The 18540-nt window shown below is 45.0% G+C and overlaps 1 protein-coding gene across 1 annotated transcript; it reads left to right on the top strand.

The window, feature by feature from the left end:
• Window positions 1–746: 746 nt before the first annotated feature.
• On the top strand, window positions 747–18242 carry LOC148887661 (proteasome activator complex subunit 4B-like). The gene is made up of 48 exons (XM_089015773.1): window positions 747–1067; window positions 1323–1463; window positions 2468–2584; window positions 2702–2746; window positions 2822–2971; window positions 3139–3202; window positions 3415–3489; window positions 3570–3692; window positions 4078–4170; window positions 4263–4441; window positions 5040–5126; window positions 5201–5387; window positions 5452–5541; window positions 5638–5702; window positions 5782–5932; window positions 6001–6099; window positions 6259–6328; window positions 7079–7146; window positions 7310–7513; window positions 7592–7749; window positions 8172–8267; window positions 8352–8407; window positions 8490–8546; window positions 8634–8689; window positions 9461–9559; window positions 9644–9706; window positions 9798–9893; window positions 9973–10104; window positions 10188–10397; window positions 10461–10585; window positions 11083–11136; window positions 11246–11375; window positions 11495–11576; window positions 12015–12168; window positions 12808–12874; window positions 12954–13079; window positions 13145–13297; window positions 13939–14043; window positions 14116–14207; window positions 14278–14409; window positions 14523–14728; window positions 15122–15207; window positions 15422–15550; window positions 16500–16655; window positions 16889–17027; window positions 17223–17356; window positions 17863–17997; window positions 18095–18242. The coding sequence occupies exons 1-47, from the start codon at window positions 862–864 to the stop codon at window positions 17995–17997; spliced, it is 5442 nt and encodes a 1813-aa protein (XP_088871899.1). The 5' UTR covers window positions 747–861; the 3' UTR covers window positions 18095–18242.
• Window positions 18243–18540: the final 298 nt, after the last annotated feature.

The following is an 18540-nucleotide window of genomic DNA, read 5'->3' on the forward strand; positions in this document are numbered from 1 at the left end:
ACAAAAGAGATTTTTTTACAAGCAAGAATAATCCCATGTCACTTCATTAGTGTTCACTTGGACACCTACAAATGGATATTGATTTACAAATAATCAATGCCACGAGCTGATCGTTTTGCAGCAGAAGAGTACTTTTACTTCATTTTTGTTGAATTAGGCTAAGTGAGTGAGTGAGCGAAAGAGTTTATCCAATCAGTCAGTTCAGGGTCAGTGGAAAAGCAGAGAGACAATAATCCAGTTAACAGGCCATGATCCTCATATTCTGCAGATTAACCGAAAGATGCAGGTTGAAGGGGGTTCTAGGAAATGCAGTGCCAAATTGGAATTTGGAATGGATAACACGTTAGTTGGTATGTTAATTCAGTTCATCATAAAGTTATGATGAAAATTACACAAATTGACTCTTTGGTCTTGTAATACTATGTTAAAAGTTTGATTTGTTGACGACAATATTAGACGTAGTGAGATAGAAGCATACATTGTCATGTTTCGTTCCAAAAATACAAAAAAAAACGTTCAAAAAATACAATAGAAACACAATCGGGACAGTTTTATGCACTCTGTTTTTATTTTATTATATATTTATAACACATTTGTCGCCTTTGGCCTTATGGTTGTGGAGTTTGGGTGTTTTGGGGCAGAGGGGTCGTGCGTCATGACGCATTGGGGATGGCGCAACACTGGCTGTGGTGGGTCAGCTGCGCGTCAATGCGGAAATGACGGCCTCCAACTGGCTTTAAGCAATTCAATTAGCCGTGACACACTTCCGCCCCGTGAGTCTGCGTGGATTAACTCGTCCCATTTTGCAAAGCGCTTCCATGACAACACTTCGGTTCTTCTCTCCGTGGCAAATATACAGATATGACGGTGGATGGTACACTTTCCGCCGAGTCATCTGCGTTAGTTCCTCAGAAGGAGCTCGTCTACAATGGATTGCTGCCGTACTCCGATCAGTTGGACCGAGAGGCCTCGGAGCTTTTGGTGGACATCAAGTCAAATCTGTCCAGAGCTGTCCTCTTGCGGGAGCTTTGGCCTGGGGTGTCCTTCTGGTGCAAGAAACTCATGTCGTAAGTGACCAAACTCAGAATAGTTAAAGGGGAAGAGCTTGCCAACAAACTCTTGACCTTAAATAAGTTCCACGTTATTGTAATTTTTACCATTTCTGATTATTATTGTCATGACGGCCATTTTTACATTTCCCAAATATGATTCTCTTAATCTGCCCAAAATAATGACAGTGTTGTGTTTGAACGTCATCTTTCACAATATGGCTTAGCGGGCACCTGACTAACTCACCTCACCAAACTTTCTCATCCCCGCAGGTTCCTAAAGCTCTACGGCCGACGTTTCAGCAAGGACGACCACGTTCTTTTCATCAAGATGCTCTATGAGTTGGTGACTCTGCCTGGTCTGGAGCCGCACATGATGCAGAGCTACGCCCGTCTACTTATTCAGCTTCTCAAGTGGGTGTCAGAAACGTGCTCCGCACGTCCACATTTCGTCTACAAATAATTATAAATTCACAAATGTTCATATAACCTATTGGTCAATTCTGAAAATGAGCACCAACGTTGGCCCACCCACTGCTCTAAAGTGACTTGTCTCCAGGGCGATCTTTTTGCCCACGCAACGATACCCATTAAATCAGATGCTAGTGCCATGTCAACATTCATCACTTGGCCTTTGTCTCGAGGTTGTTGCCACGACGACCACATCCATCACTCTGTCATCGCAGCTTCACGTAAATGTCAATGTCTCAATTGAACCAAACCCCGGATCGCAGGAGAAAGATGGCTGTTATATTTTTGTCCATTGCTTTGCCGCCTTGTTATGGGTTATTTTTCCAAATCTTCCCAAAGAGCGTCTGCTCCTCATTTGCTGGACAAAAATGGTGGTGTCTCTGGCAAGCTATTTATGAAGGATTTCATATATCGTATTTATTTGAGTATAACGCGTAATCGGTATAAAATTTTTGGTTTCACTTTTGGTGTTGGTAATTGTGCAAAATAGCAATGCTTAACTCGCGTTTCAGTGTGTGCGAGGAAAGGAAATGAAGCGTAGCTAAAGAAATGCTAATCAACAATAAAAAAAGGAATTTGCATGATACGGGTCTTTCCGAGAATCAAAACTGAACCTTAACAACAGCGACTATGGAGAATAGCCATGGAAATGCTTCCCCCTCCTGGAAGGGATAAAGCATTAAATATATATGGTATTCTTTTCCCAGGCCTCATTTATAACGCGCACCCAAACTTTGAGCTCTTTTTTAGGGAGAAAATATTGCGCGTTATACTCGAATACGTACGGTAAATGACATTTTTCCCCTCCTTTAAATTTTACATTGAATTCATCAAGGTACTCCGTCGCTGACTTGGACGTTTATACATGGCGAGAATTGCCAAAAACTTGGAAGTTTTGAATAATATAAGGTTCAGCGAAGGATTAACAATTTTCCTGTCCAAACCAGGAAAAAGGAACTGCTTTCAAGAGATGACCTCAAATTGCCATGGCGACCGCTCCACCAGCTCTATGAGAAGGTGGTCCACTCCAAAACAGAACATCTGGGACTCGTCTGGTTCCCCAAGTGAGTCGCGTGGACTGTTCATGAAATGACACGCCGGCGTTGGTGTTTTTTGCCGTTTTATTCCACTCAAATGGGCGTGGTCTTTTCGACTCAAATGGGCGTGGTCTTTGTTTACAGTTCAGTGGAACACATCCTGAAGGCTTTGGTCAAAAGTTGCAGACCGTAAGTTTTTGTGTTGATCACCCTTGGGAGTCTTTTAGTATGGCCTTCAGCGGTCCAGTCCATGTCTTCTTCTAGGTACTTCCCAGCGTCCTCCACCAAGGAGATGCTGGAGGAGTGGCGCCCCCTGCTGTGTGTGTTCGATTCGATCATGCAGAAGGCCATTAGCACCATGGAGCTCTTCTTGCCCACCATCATGCCTCCCGAGGAACACGAGCAAGGTTTTCGGTGGGTTTCGCTTTGCTTACACTCATTTTCATATTCAGTTCTCTCAAAATATCTTCCAACCTTCTTTTTTTCTTCACTTTTCTGGTCAAATTTAGTAGGATGGTTTTGACTTTGCCTTGATGGGAAATCACAACATTTGATTGAATATTTCCTTGTCCGTTTTCCAGGCTATGGTTTGACGAGTTGATGGAATTTTGGCTGTCGGTGCAGAATCAGTCGAGCTGGGAAGGGGTGAGACAAAAAAAAACCCACGCTTGTGCACGCTCGTCTCGTTTATGTGCAAATGTGATATTCATATTCATATTGCTTACGATTGATGTGCTCATTTCTTCCCCGTAATCGCGCCAGGCCTCTGAAAACATTTCCGTTATTTGAGCCATGAATCACATCGCTTTTTATGTTCCTTGAAATTGAGTCATCTTCTGTTTTTTTTCTCCTTGCAGCATTTAGTGAACCTTTTCGCTCGCCTCGCCAATGACAACATCGGCTATGTGGATTGGACCCCTTACATCCCTACAGTAAGTTTTTGATTAGAATCATGCACTCATCGCATATGGTTCCATCCGTTTTTTTTTTTTTGTTTTTTTTGTGCGTTTAGATCTTCACCAGGATCTTGCGCAGTTTGAACCTCCCCGTGGGCGTCAGCCACATGGCGGGTCTGCGCTACCTGACCAACTCCTACGACATCGGACACCTGGCGCTGTGGATCACGGCCCTGCTGGTATTATCGCGTTGAATTTTTCATTGGATTAATCCACTACTAAGTGCTGATCAAATTAATTAGAATCAGAATTCCACAATGGGGAAATTTGCAGTCCACAGCAGCAATTGAAAGGGGATGTGATGGGGGTGAAAGAATAGAAAACAAGATATTCTGAGCACAAAATAAAACAGTCAACTGTATACTGTGCAAATGTAAATGTGCAAAACCAGGTTCCTTCAGGAATCGGCAGCCATTTTAATCCTCTGATTGGTCTTCTCTGAATTTATCATCCTTCATAAAAGCGAACTGGGTGCAATCAAATTATGTTACAAATATGTTCACTATTCATGGTCAGCCTTGGTTCCTATTTTTTCTGATGTATTTATTTTTTCTGATGTGCAAGGGTGGACCAGGAAATCACGCTCAGAAAGAGTTGACCCTCCTGTTTAACAGCATGGCCTCCTTTTATCATCCTTCCAATCACGGTCGCTGGCAGGTTAGCATCCAGCTCACTTTCAAATTGTTAATTCTTACTCCGGTTCGATTTACTCAAAGCTTAGCTGATTGAGCGTGTCTGTGCTCAAACAGTGTCGCCTCATGCGCCTGCTCCAGCGTCTGCCGGCGAGCGTGGTGCGCCGGGCGCATCGGGAACGTCACGCCGCCCCCGGTTGGATCACGCCGGTGCCCGAAAGTCAGCGGTTGACCGACGAGGACCTGCAGGAGTTCACGCGCAGCCTCACAGGTGCTGCGCTGCTGGCCATGTTCAGGTACGGTGCAATTTTGCAGTCATTGAAAATTAAATATACCGCTAACATCTGAGTTACGACCACCCATACTTACGACCACGACCGCCAGACCCTTTTTAATTTAAATTCTACGCCTGGCACCGCAACGCCGAGGCGAACCGGTACTTCCATTTTGGCCAGCTAGCACGTCACACACTCACACAACAATCTACTGCGTGACTGCACTCAATACAGTGCAGATACCATCTCCTGTAGTACTAAACACTGCTTTCCGAGTCCGAGCGTGCGTGTCGGGCGACCTCTTCTGGTCGTTAGCAGGAGAGCGATTTTTCAACATAAAATTATAAAAACGACACACTAAAAGGTAAGTATAACATTTATAAATGAACTGGAAACAGTTTGGTATATAGTAGTATTCAATAGAAAACGATGCTTAAAAACAACAGATTGACATCATATACTATCCTGTCGTGTAAACATCACGTTGGCCATTTTGAATGGATTTCGGCTTACGACTGCTTGACTTACGACCGTTTTGTCCGAACGGAACCCGGTCGTAACTCGGATGTTACCTTTAGTGCCCCTCGCCCCATATAATGGACTGTAATTTGATGTGCAGTAAGACCGGCAGCACGGATGGCGCCTTCGCCCTGCAGAACTTGGCCCTCCTTGCACCACAACTGGCCATTCCGCCTGTGCTGGAGAAGTGAGGCTCCGGGTCCCGCTGTCAAATTCGTACTTTTACCGAAACGCAACCCGATTCATTCTTGCTTTTTGCAGAACGTACGCGGCGATGGAGACCCTGACGGAGCCCCACGCCCTCACCGCCACGCTGGGCTGCATGATCGGCATGGCGCGTAGCCTGGTGACCCCCAGCGAGCACTACCCGGAAGGCCGCGCCCACGTGCTGCCGCTGCTCATGGGCTCTCTGCAGGGCGTGGACCCCAATGACTTTAGCAAGTGTATGGTGAGCGACCGCGTTGGATTTGGAATTGAACGCGAGGTTGTTGACTCCGGCTGCCGCTTTCTAGATAACCTTCCAGTTCATCACCACGTTCACCACGTTGGTGCCTTTGGTTGACTGTTCGTCAGCACCAGAGCGACACGGCCATCTTTCACAGGTAGGCCTTTTCGCGACCGCTTAACTTTCATCGCCATCAATTCAAGATATAAGCTTACAAAAGAAATCACAGACGCGTCTTTCTTCTTCTATTCAGATGGAAAAAGATCTGTGTTTTGCTTCCGCCGAATTTGAAGACTTTGTCCTGCAATTTCTGGACAGGTAGCATCAAATCAAACACTTGTTTGTTATCTCGAGCCACCAAACCCAAATCGGCCATTTTTTTCCCTCCCTTGTGCAGATGCTTTGCTGTGATCGACAGCAGCACCCTGGAGCAAACGCGGCACGACACGGAGACGGACACCCGGACCCAGCTGGAGAGCCTGGTGGAACTGGGCCTGTCCTCCACCGTCAGCACCGTCCTCACGCAGTGCTCCACGGACATCTACATGGTAAGACACACAGACACACACACACGGAGAGTGGAACATCTGACATTTTTTCTGTCTTGCCATGTTAGGTGGCCCTGCAGAAAGTGTACAACTTTGCCACCTCCAACATCTTCGAGACATGCGTGTCGGGCAGGATGGTGGCCGACATGTGCAGAGCGGCCGCGAAGGTGGGTTTGAGTGTCTGTCTGTGTGCACGCATGTTTTCGTGGCGCATTTCCAACACTTTACTTATGTTCCAGACTTTTCTATTCCATTTACTTCCTGTTTTGTTGACTGATGCTTTTTTTCTTCTTCTTGTGCATCTCATTATCGTTCTGCGTTTTCAGTGTCATCCTGCTGAATCTCTTCGGCTCTTTGTCCCGCATTGCTGCAGCCTCATTTTCCAAATTACTAACAGTCAGTATGACATTGTATTTCCTTTTTTTTAATATCCGCTATATGTGTATATACAGGTAACATCCGACTTACAACCGAGTTCCGTTCCGACCAAGTGGTCGTAAGTCGAAATGGTCATAAGTCAAAATCCATTCAAAATGTTGCATAGAGACTCAGAGGCTAAATGACTCCCAACCCCCCCTTTCTGGTGCCATCACGCAGTCGATTGCTGTGTGAGAGTGAGATGCTGGCTGTCCAAAATGTCGATACACGTTGCCGACCTGCTAGCGCATTGTGGCGGCAGGTGTAGAATAAAAAAAAAAAAATAGAGTCTGGAGGTCGTGGTCAGAAGTACGGGTGGTCGTAAGTCGAACTGGTCGCAAGACGGATGTTACGTGTATATGAATTAGATAAAGCTTTTTTGTTAATGTATGCTTATTGGCAAATATGATTGGTCAATATCAGCACTCGCTGGCTTTGACTCAAGTCTGCTTTAACACAAGTTCATTGTTTGAGCCAAAATAAATAAATAAATGCAATTGTAAAAGTACTGTTCGCTCAATATGGCATGCAACTATTATTATTTTTTTAATTGGAAATGCATTTTTGCGCCGGCAGAGTACAAATTAGACATTTCCGCCCATTGTCTCACTGCTGTGTCAGAATATCTAATAAGTATACAATTTAATGAAACACCCTCTTGATAAATCGGTCATTAGATCGCTCAGCAAAAAGTAGCAAAAACTCATCAGAGTTTGTACATTTGTTTAGATGAAGATCTCCGGGGTGAAGAGGAGCTTGATAAGGAGCTCCTGTGGAACCTCCAGTTGCTATCTGAGGTGAGTGCGTGCGTATGCGAGGCAGATGTGTCGCCCTTGGGCATGCAAACAGATCATCTTTTATCTCTGCTGAAAGTTTCGTAAATTTCAGCCATATTGTGGCTAAGCAGAACATATTGTTACCATCTCTGTTGTGTTTTATTACTCCTGTGCGCTTTTCCAGGTGACCCGCGTGGACGGCGAGCAGCTGCTGAAGTACGGCGGCGAGCTGGAGCGCGTCTTGACCACGTGCGTGCGACTGCGCTGCAAACGGGCCTACGCGCTGGCTTCGGTCCTGCTGGAGCACACGCTGCGTTCGCTCTCGCTCATCTACCCCACCGAGTATCGAAGCACGGCAGGCGGCTTCCCCGACGACCTTCCGGTTCGGGTGGGTCGATCGCCCGCTGATTGATTATGATTGGTGATCATAACAAAGCGCTTATAGTTGATGGTTGTTTTTGTCCAGGATTGGGGTCGGCCCGGTGATATTGCGGCTTTAGGTCTGTGCTGGCACGTTCCCAGCCCGGAGGAGGAGAACTTTGTTTTCCAACTCCTGTTCCGCTTGCTGAAACCCGAACTGGGTCGAATCGGGGGCCACGTCTCGGGAAACCAGCCGATGAGCAGGTGTGTAAACACAAGATTATTAGTCTCGCAGTACATTTCAGAGCGATGACAGTCAAATGGCACTGACATTCTTCTCAAATCAAAAACAGTGCTGGCATAGTTGCGCTGCTGAAAAGGTGCAACCGCTCCGCAGTCTCCTTTTTGATGAATTCCGTAGCCAAAAATGCTGAAAAATGATCTGTATTCATTCCACATGACGCACAACAACTCAGTGTCAAAAAATCCCGCAAAAACAACCAAAAAGCAACGCTCGTGATAGCACTTGCTGACGGCGGCCTACTCGGCAATCTTGGACAAGAAGTCCAAGATGGCGTCCATTTTGAAAAATATAACAATCAATGTGTAGCTGAAGTGATCTATTTTGAAAATGTTCCCAGTGCTCGAATTCTTGTAATGTGTGTAATTCGTGTCCTTGTCCACAGGGAGGAACTGCTGCAGAGCCTTGCCATCGTGCAGCATTGCCTCCTCGGGGCGGGCAGCTTGCTGCCCCCTCTGAATGGACCTCACGTCGCCGACCTGTGAGTCATCGCCATGCCGACGCGCACACTTAAAACACAAGCATGGCCTCAGATGCACGCTTCTTATTCTCCGCCTGCCTTCAGAGTGCCCTCCATGGTCAACCTGGGGGAGTTCAAACTCCACATGGGGGTGAAGTACGGTGAGAAAGAACAAACAGTGCAAATCAGGACGGCCGATCCCGTGCGACCGTACTCATTTTTCGCAATTTTTCGCTCATATAGATGATTTACGCGAGAACTATCGAGAGTCGATCTGCTGCACCATGAGGCTGCTTCTGCGTAAGTGAACTACCCGCGTGGACAAAAACACACTCGTGCGCGCCGTGCGTGCTAGCTTGACGTGAACTTCCTTTTCTCACAAATCAGATCACATCCTGGAGCACACAGAGGATGACATCAAGTCACTATTTGTCATCATTAAGGTGATTTGTTTGTTATTACATCCCTTTAAATTATATAAAGGTAACATCCGACTTGCGACCGAGTTCCGTCTCGACCAAGTGGTCATAATTAAAAATGGTCGTAAGTCAAAACCCATTCAAAATGTTGAATTGCGACTCGGAGGCTAAATGACTCGCAAACTCTGGTGCCATCACACGGTCGATTGCTGTGCGAGAGTGAGATGCTGGGTGGCCAAAATTGTCGTACATGTCACGGTGCCAGGCGTAGAGTTAAAATTTTAAAAATACGGTCTGGAGGTCGTGGTCATAAGTACGAGTGGTCATAAGTCAATCTGGTCGTAAGTCGGATGTTACCTGTATTTTGATTCACTCAGCCCAGGGTGTCAAAATCTTTTTTTGCCACAGGCTGCATTGTCGTTACGGTTTCCTCTCGGGGGCCGTTATGAATTTAAGGAGGCCATTAGAATGTTTCAGTCCCTCCACATATTACATATAGTGTACACAACAAATTAATGAATAACTAGTTTACACATTTGAAGTAAAAAATAATGACTGTTATTGTTGTTTACATTGGACAATTTAACATTTTAGTTTGGACTTTAGCGAGCATCATGGAATTTCCTGTTTTGCTTTCGCGGGCCGAATAAAATGATGTGGTGGTCCAGATTTGGGCCGCGGGCCTCGACTTTGACACCTGTGCACTAATCTATGTCGAAGGTCCACTAAAGAAAATTTCTCTGTGTTCTCTACACTAAAATTCTGATCAACTCTTTTGACGGCTGGTGACCACAGATCATCAGCGACGTCCTGTTTTTCCGAGGCACTCACAAAAAGGAGTTTGACGCCCGCTGGAAGAGCTTCACGCTGGTCAAGAAGTCAATGGAAAACCGGGTTAGCTTTCATACTGAGGAAATCTGTCATCAATGCATTTTAACGGCAAACTAACACTTTTTTTGGTTGTTTGTTTCTGCACAGCTTTTCGGGCAGAAGCAGCACATTCGGGCGCTGCTCATCGACCGGGTCTTGCTGCAGCATGAGGTCAACAAAGATGCCATCAAAAGTCATATTTCATGTTAATGGTTGGATTTGATTATATGACTGTCAAATATTTTCCTTTTTTTATTAAAAGATGAGAACGCTGGTGGTGGAGGGCAGCGAATACAAAGAAATCCACCAAGAGCTTCTGAGCGATCTACTATTGCTGTCAACTAGCACTTACAGCCAGGTACAACCTGCACGCATGCGTACAGAATTCATTTTAATGTATATTTTAGCTTCATTTATTAATCGGAATCCCCCGTCAGGTACGCAGCAGAGCCCAAAACGTGCTGACCACCGCGCTGGGAACCTACAGCTTCTCATACCGAGACGTGATTCCCCGAATTGTGCAACTTTTATCACCGCAACACGCTGCCGGCGCGCAGCAGCAATTCAAGGTTTAAGCTCACACGCGTGTCATCTTTCCGGTTTGGTGTTTTGGTTTTTTGGGGGTTGTTTCTAACCCCAATTGGCCCCTCAGGGAGCTCTTTACTGCCTGTTGTTGGCGCACAGCGGCATGTGTTTGGCGAGCCTGCGCGACTGGGACTGCGTGGGGGCCGTGTGGCCGGCGCTCGTCCGTTGCGGACTGTCGCCCGCCACCACCTTGGACGAGCACTCCGTTGGCCAACTCCTGGACGACATCGTCGACCGGATCCATCGGCAGCACGATACCATCGGCATCTTTTTCACCGTGAGCGAACCGATTTCTCATGGCGTTTCTTTGTAGCTTATCTTACTAAAGCGTCTTGTTCAGGTATCCGAGAGCTGCGTGGAGATCGCCAAGAATATGGCGGCGTCGCAGACTTTGTCGGCGCCTTCGGTGGAGGAGCTGAAGGAGGGGCTTCAACGACAACAAATCAGAAATGTTGTTAATGCGAGGTAGGACGAAAATTTCACACAGGGACAAAATGTTATCATATTGTTCACAGGTGTCAAAGTCAAAGCCTGGGGGCCAAATCTGGCCCGCCACATCATTTTATTCGGCCCGCCAAAGCATATCTAACGTGTAAAATTCCATAACGCTTGTTAATGTCCGAACCAAAATTTAAAATTGTCCAATGTAAATCACAATAATAGTCATTATTTGTGACTTCAGATTGAAAAACTAGTTATTCATTAATTTGCTGCGCGTTCTGTATGTAATACAGTAAAGTCTCGTTATATCGATATCGGATATATCGATAGTCCCGGTTATATCGATACTATTTCGGACTCCCTTGAATATCGATATAACGAGACTTTACTGTATGTGGAGGAGATGAAACATTCTGATGGTTTCCCAAGAGGAAACTGAAACTACAATGTGGCCCGTGGCAAAAAAAATGACTTTGACACCCCTGATATTGTTAATAACAAAACATTATTGGCTTTTTCAGGAAATATGAAAAGCTCGTAAATGACCTTTTGGACTGCCTTGAAGACCGAGAGCTGTAAGTGAATTGATGCCCATTAATGTGTGATACCCCAAAACAGCAGTTTTTAAACTTTTTCGACTAAATGCATACGCAATGACTTCTCTTTTCCTATCCGGCGCTGTAGACCGTGGAAATTTGAGCACACGGCCGCGGACTTGCTGTCACTTCTGCTGAGGGATGACCACCTGCTACCGCCGGACGCCGTCCTCTATTTCACGCAGGGCCTCATACACGACTCCATCAGCATACGCAAGGTCTGCTGTAGTTCTTAGAACATTTTAAATGGGATCGTAACAAATAAAAATCGTGGAATTTGTGAATAGGAACTGTGAATTATAGTTTTATATTCAGTATGATGTCCTTTCTCTCCCAGGTGGCAATATTGGCAGTGGCGGGTATCCTGAAACAGCTCAAAAGACCAAGGAAGAAAATAGCAATCAAGTCGTCCGACATTAGTGAGTCGCCCGCTGTTCAGTTAAACGCACATTGAGCGTGAAAAAACTCACATCACACGAAGCCACGCCCCTTCGAGGCAGACCTCAGACGTATAAATATGACAGTGCTAGGAAAGAGTGTAGACATTTATATCACAAGCAACCAATAATAGCTGAGGTCTGGCACCGCCACCTTTGGACAGTAGGTGTATATATATATATATATATATATATATATATATATATATATATATATATATATATATATATATATATATATATATATATATATATATATATATATATATAGGGCCAAAACTACCAGCAACATTTTTGTTCGCTGACGAAGCCTCTTGAATAAGAAGCAAAATGTCCGATACATTCAAAGAAGTACAGATGAAGAAATCTTACTGAGAGCTTACACAGACGTATAGCTAGCGTCTTAATTTCTGCACGCAGACGACGTGGGGGACCCGGAGGGCATGTGGGCCGGGGACCGCCAGTCAAACGGCTGGCTGCAGTACCGCGCATCTGACCTGCCGCAAGACGAGAAGACGTGGGAGTCGCAGCTGCACGTGGAGAAAACGCACGTGGGATACTACTCGTGGCCGAGGTGAGAAAGAAACCGCCGGCGGCCATCTTGATAGACGGTTTGGGGCAGACAGGAATCAACGGCGGGGGAAGGTTGATGTGTTTTTAACGGCGACGCCGCGCTAATGAAATGGGAGCTGTCGCATGGCCCGGCCTAGATATTATAAGCCTGACTGCATGACTTACAGCCTGGCCCAGATAAGACGAGAACGGGGAGGGCTACTTCCTGTCCCCGTTCGCGGGCAACTTGCTGACGAATGGACTTTTTCATTCATTCATCCTCGCTTCTTAAACCCCCACCAGACAGGATAACGTCTCGTCCACGTCTTGTGCCTTGGTTTTGTTATCTCAAAAGAGTTATAAAAAGTCCACGCACCCGTTAAAAATGCATGGCCACTGTTTTTTGGGGGACTAACAAAATAAAATACAAATAAAATATCAACAATTTCTATAAAGATTTGGAAAAATTAGGTTAAACTGGAATTGTGTCTTTAAAAATTAAATACACCGGGGGATATATCAATATCTGTTTATATTTTGGAAGTCTTTTCAAAATAAACTTTTAGTTAACCGAAAAGAGATGCATCATATTGGCAAAAATCATTGTTATCACTTTTTATGTTGACTCTATTTTTTTTTATGTTTACTTTGTCCTTTCTAGAGAAATTCTGATCTACGCTCCTTCGCATCAACTCAAAGATGACCTCCCTTATGAAGAGATGAACGAGGTACGCACGCTCCCATATCAAGCAGGAAAAAAATGTCTCATAATTCTCCTTCTTATTATTGTTTCTTTTATTTTTTTAGGCAGAAAAGATCATCTTTGAATATTTCTCCGATCCGGAGTTTATCGATCAGCTTATGGATTTCCTCTCCCTGGAAGAACGCAAAGGAAAAGACAGCTTCAACCCGCGACGCTTTTATCTCTTTAAGGTACAACTGGTAATTTGGATCGAGGCCTGGACATCGAGTGACCTTTGCTGATTATTGATCGACAGGGCCTGTTTCGCAACTACGGCGACGTCTTCCTACCGCTGATGTGGCCTCGTTTGGAGCAGCTGGCCGCCGACCCTCACGAAAGCTCGCAGCACTGCGTTTGCGAAATCGCCGCCGGGCTCATCAGAGGCAGCAAGCTGTGGAGTTTCAGCAAGGCAATGCACACAATTGTCGCACAACCGAACCGAATTGTTCCACATATTGGAAATTGGCAAATAGATTTGATATGAGTAAATATTTAAAGATTGAATATAGTTAAACATGAAACTCAAGCTAGCACCTTGTTTAACTTATTAGCTGCTGTTCCCAAATTTATTCAGGAATTGAAAAGTGTGACAAATTTGTTCGAGTTTTGTTTTTATTTTATTGCCGAGGGTGGCGATGACACGCTTGTCAGACCTCTGACCTCTGGTTTTTCCCTTCCACAAGGGGGCAGCATTTGCCTTTTGTCCACGTTAGCACTTTGTTACAGCTTCAGCTGTTGTTAAAGCGCTATATAAATCAATATGTATGTTTTGCATTGTATTGTATTTTGTACATCTGCCCCTATTTCAAGCTTATATAACTCAAGACCCTTATTTTCTGATGAAAGAAGATCATCTAAGGTTTCTTATGCTGCGTTGAATGTTGACGTAGTCCTAAAACTCAATATTCTTTGGGTCCTGGAATTGGAGTGACAATGACAAAAACTTATAAAAAAATAGAGTTGAGACATTTTTGCACATGATCTGGTTGTGAATTAATTAATAACTTCCATTTGAGAAGACACCTCAATATCAATTTTGTTTGTGTGTAGGTGGACAAGATGTGGAGCGTTTTGTGCCCGCTGATCAAGATGGCGTTGACCAACATCACAGTGGAAACGTACACCGATTGGGGCACCTGCATCGCCACCGCATGCGTGAGGACAAAAAACTTTTCTTCATTTTAATGCCAAGAAATATAACCCTGAAATGCGTTTGCGGATCCATAGGAAGGTCGCGACCCGAGGAAGCTCCACTGGCTATTCGAGTTGCTGATGGAGACGCTGCTCATCGGCGAAGGGAGCTCTTTCCGAGACGCGAGGTGTTTGACTCGTTTGCGTGGTCGTTGCGTTTTATTTTGACATTTGTAACCTCGTGTTTGTGCCTCTCAGTCTGCTGTACGTGCTTCAAGGAGGCCTGGCACAGCAGCAATGGCGAGTGTCGGAACTCCTGCACAGGCTCCTGACTTACCTGGAACCGAAACTCACGCAAGTGTACAAGAACGTACGCGAACGCATCGGCAGGTAAAACGGCAACTACGGACGCAGATTCAACAAGGACATTTGATTAAAAGGCAAAAATAGTCATTTTTCTGTCTGTCTGAACGTTCTTTTTTTGTCCCGCCTCCTCCCTCTAGTGTCCTGACCTACATCTTCATGATGGACGTGGCCCTGCCCCATACGCATCCCACCTCCTCCCCCCACGTGGCCGACTTCGTCGAGCGGGTGCTGGAGCGGCTCAAGCCCCTCACGTCCCAGGCTGAGATCCACAACCACGTACACGAGGAGAACGCCCCCGAGAACGCCGACGAGCGCACGCAGGCTGTCAAGCTGCTCAAAACCGGTACGAATACTGATTTTGCGTCTCGCAAAACTGAGCAAAAACAACATAAAAATTACAGAATATCAGGTGGAAATCTTACAAAAATATGATCCAGGTTTAACATTTAATAAGAAATGCTACTTTTTTTTAATAAAATGTAATAAAAAATGCTACTTTTTAAGAGAACATCCGAATTCATATTTACGGCACGGGGGAAAAAACAAAACGTAAATAAGTCCAAACAACTACGTTCGACTGCCGTTAACTCAATTGTTGCTTTGTAAAATGATGATAAATGTCTTACTGTGGCAAAGGCGTCCACGGTGAGGTCACCGTGGCAGCTTTACTCGATTAAAATTGCTTTTCATTGTGTGTATGTGCATGCATGTGACTCTTTTTTTCTTTTTTTTTTAGTTCTGAAATGGCTTATGGCGAGCGCCGGGCGGACTTTCACCACGCCTGTTCATCAGCAACTTCAACTCCTGCCTCTGCTCTTCAAGGTAAAAACGTGCACGCACACACCCGCAAAAAAGTCCCCCGGTGCGGCGTTATTACCCACTCCATCTTACTTGGCCATTAGACTCCATTTCTCTCTTCATTTACTCACCACGCTGCCACGCTGCTGTCGCCCTACCTTTGCGTACCTCTTTCACTCTCGCTCTTTTTCTCATTCTGCCTGTCGTTCCCTTTGTCTCTCGCCCCGCTCTCCCGCAGATTGCCCCGGTGGAGATTGATGAGAGTTATGATGAGATGAAACAGGACGCTCGCACATGCCTTTCTCTGATGTCCCAGGGCCTGCTCTATACGCAACACATCCCTCTCGTCTTGGCAGCCCTGGAAGAGGTCACTCAACACGTGCCAGTTTATCTTTTTTATGCGATTAAATTTACGCTAGATTTTAAATACATTTGAATGATGATAATAATGCTCGAAATCTTGTATGTCGAACTTTTTAATGTCCTCTTATTATGTGTTCAGTGTCCTAATAGAAAAGTGACATCAAGTTGAAATGCTCTTAACTCATTCACTGCTAGATGATGTGCAAAAAAATGTGTCCACTCCAGTGCCAGGGTTTTTGTCATTATCACTCAAATTGCAGGACTTGTAGAATATTGAGTTTTAGGACTACATCAACATTCAATACAGCGTAAGAAAGCTGAGACTCTCTTCTTTGATCAGAAAAAAAAAACTGTTAATTCCTAAATTATATGGATCTGGAGTTATTTGAGATTGAAATGAGGGCAGATGTCCAAAATACAATGCAATAAATACTACATATTGGTTTATATAACGCACAGTTGAAGCTGTAACAAAGTGCTAACATGGACAAAAGGCAAATGCTGCCCCTTCGTGGAAGGGGAAAAACATTGCCCGAGGTCTGACCACCGCTGTTTCGGCAAGAAAAAACAAAACCGGAGCAAATTCGGGAATGGCGTCACATTTTTCAATTCCCGAATCAATTAGGGAATGGCAGCGAATGAGTTAAAGAAGGTGCTAGAATGTTAAAAAATCATGATCTTGACCTCTAGCTTTGATACTTTGCCGTTTTCACACGATGTCACAAACGTGACATATGTCCTCCATTTTATATGTGAACACGTATGAACCACGATACAATATTCCATCTGATGATCTTATGAATTATGCGTCTTTTAGCTGGCCGAAAACGGCCTTGTTCTTCACCCCTTAACATGCTTAGACATTTGAAGGTGTTCTACACGAACACACGAGGCGATTCGTGGTTTCTCTTTGCCAACGCTAACCCTGTGCGCGTCGACGTGTGCTCTTACAGATGGCCGGCAGCAGGTCGTGGCACGCGCGCCACTCGGTGCTGACCTACCTACAGATTACCGTCTTCTCCAACTTATTCACGCTGCTCAGCGTGCCCGTGGAGGTGCAGCGCATCCGCAAGATGGTGATGCGTCTGCTGCTGGACGAGCAACTCGAGGTGATGTTATTTTCATATTTCATTATATTTTTATGTCATTATTTTAAATATTCAATGCAATAAAAATGGCTTTGCTTTCTCATCTTGAGTCATTGGACAGCAGGTGTTGATCTTAATCTAAATGGTTACGTGTGCCACCTGGCAACCCGTTCAGGTTGTCCCCCCTGCGCCCTCAATCCCTTCACAAAATAATTTTTGAACTTTCTTAGCTCAATTTGCTCTTCTGTGTGCAGGTGAGGGACATGGCGGGCACCACCCTGAGCGGTTTGCTGCAGTGCCACTTTTTCCCTCTGGATCGCAGTCTGCAGTCTCAACTGCAAACGCTGAGTCACACTCGCCTATCCAAGGCCAGAGGAGAGCTGGCTTCCACGGGTAATCGCACGCGTGCACGTACGCAATCCGTTTCGCAAGTTTGAGCTATCGGTCAAAGGTCAACGACCTTTTTGAAGGCTAGCGATCCATGAGTTGGATACATACAGGTAAAATTCTCAACCGAATCTTATTGATAAAGCTGAGATGAAGCAAAATTGGTGCTTAGGAATAAAAATGAACCATTTTCTGTTGCAGATTTGGTGCGTCGGCACGCGGGAGTGCTGGGCTTGAGCGCGTGCATCCTATCCAGTCCTTACGACGTCCCCAAATGGATGCCGCAGATTCTCATGGACCTGAGTGACCACCTGAATGACCCGCAGCCTATTGAGGTAGTCATTTGTCAAAAAACAGCCATGCGACGGTGACTTGGTGGGCCACTTGAGGACAGTCGAGAGCCCGGGGGTCTCAGACGCACACGTGATCAATGAGATTAAATAATAAATGGTGAACACGACACAATTCAGTACATTTTAGACAGCCTTCACTGGAGAGAGAACAAAAAAAGGGTTTGGAGGTGCCTGTTTCTGTGTTGATCTTTTATTCAAATGAACGCGAGCCATTTATAAGTCATGAGTACATCTTGACTCATTGTGATCGCCATTTTGTGCTCTGGCTGCGTTTCATTTCCACCTTCTCTCGGCCTGTGACGCTAATTCCAAAACTTGCACTTAGCCTTTTAGCATCAATAAATGAAAACCTCCCCTTGTTAAGTTTTTTATCTTAAAAACAAGCGTCGCTACACGGGGGGGGGTTGCTCGAAAGACTGAGCTTTTGACTGTTAGAGCCTTAAAAGCATCTCTCAACCTTCGGACGTGTCATTTATTTGCTTTGAAAGATGACGGTGAAGAAAACCTTATCGGAGTTTCGCCGCACGCACCACGACAACTGGCAGGAGCATCGGCAGCGTTTCACCGACGATCAGTTGCTGGTTCTCACCGACTTGCTGGTGTCGCCGTGCTACTACGCTTGAGTGAGCAAAAAGAAACAAAAAAACAAAAGTGAATACTGCCGTGTGGTTTGGTCGATGTTTTTTTTTTAAAGTTATATCTATTGTGCATTGCTGCTAGGAGGCTGCCCATTGACTCAACCGCCACCTTCTTAACCAGACGAAGAACGGGACAAAAACAGTAACAAGAAAAACCGGTTTGGGTTCATCTTAAAAAAAAAAAAAAAAAACAATAATAATGACTTTAGATCAGTCAATTTGTAACATAGCATAACCGTTTGCTTAAGGTCAATATTTGGCTTTGTAAATATGTATCCAGGGATGTTATAGTACTGTATTTTCTGGAATATAAAGTGCACCTTCAATGAATGACAAAGGTTTTCCATGCAGGAAAAAACATTATTTTCTTTTAGGTGCGCCTTATAGTAGTGCAGAAAATACGGTCATTGCAATCGTGTACGTTACTTTTATGACTAAGCATTGCTAAAATGTTAGCGGCTTTGCAATATATCATTATGACTTTTAGAAATAGTCAAATCCATATGTGATATCTGCAAAATAACACTG

The sequence above is a fragment of the Hippocampus bargibanti genome, linkage group LG15 (assembly GCF_051943395.1).
Source record: "Hippocampus bargibanti isolate YZ-2025 linkage group LG15, ASM5194339v1, whole genome shotgun sequence".
NCBI classification, from domain to species: Eukaryota; Metazoa; Chordata; class Actinopteri; order Syngnathiformes; family Syngnathidae; genus Hippocampus; species Hippocampus bargibanti.

Coding starts and splice junctions, on each gene's coding strand:
- LOC148887661 (XM_089015773.1), top strand. CDS start 862: ATGACGGTGGATGGTACACTTTCCGCCGAGTCATCTGCGTTAGTTCCT. Junction 3,693..4,077: donor TGTGGATCACGGCCCTGCTG/GTATTATCGCGT, acceptor CTGATGTGCAAG/GGTGGACCAGGAAATCACGC. Junction 13,298..13,938: donor AGCTGTGGAGTTTCAGCAAG/GCAATGCACACA, acceptor GTTTGTGTGTAG/GTGGACAAGATGTGGAGCGT.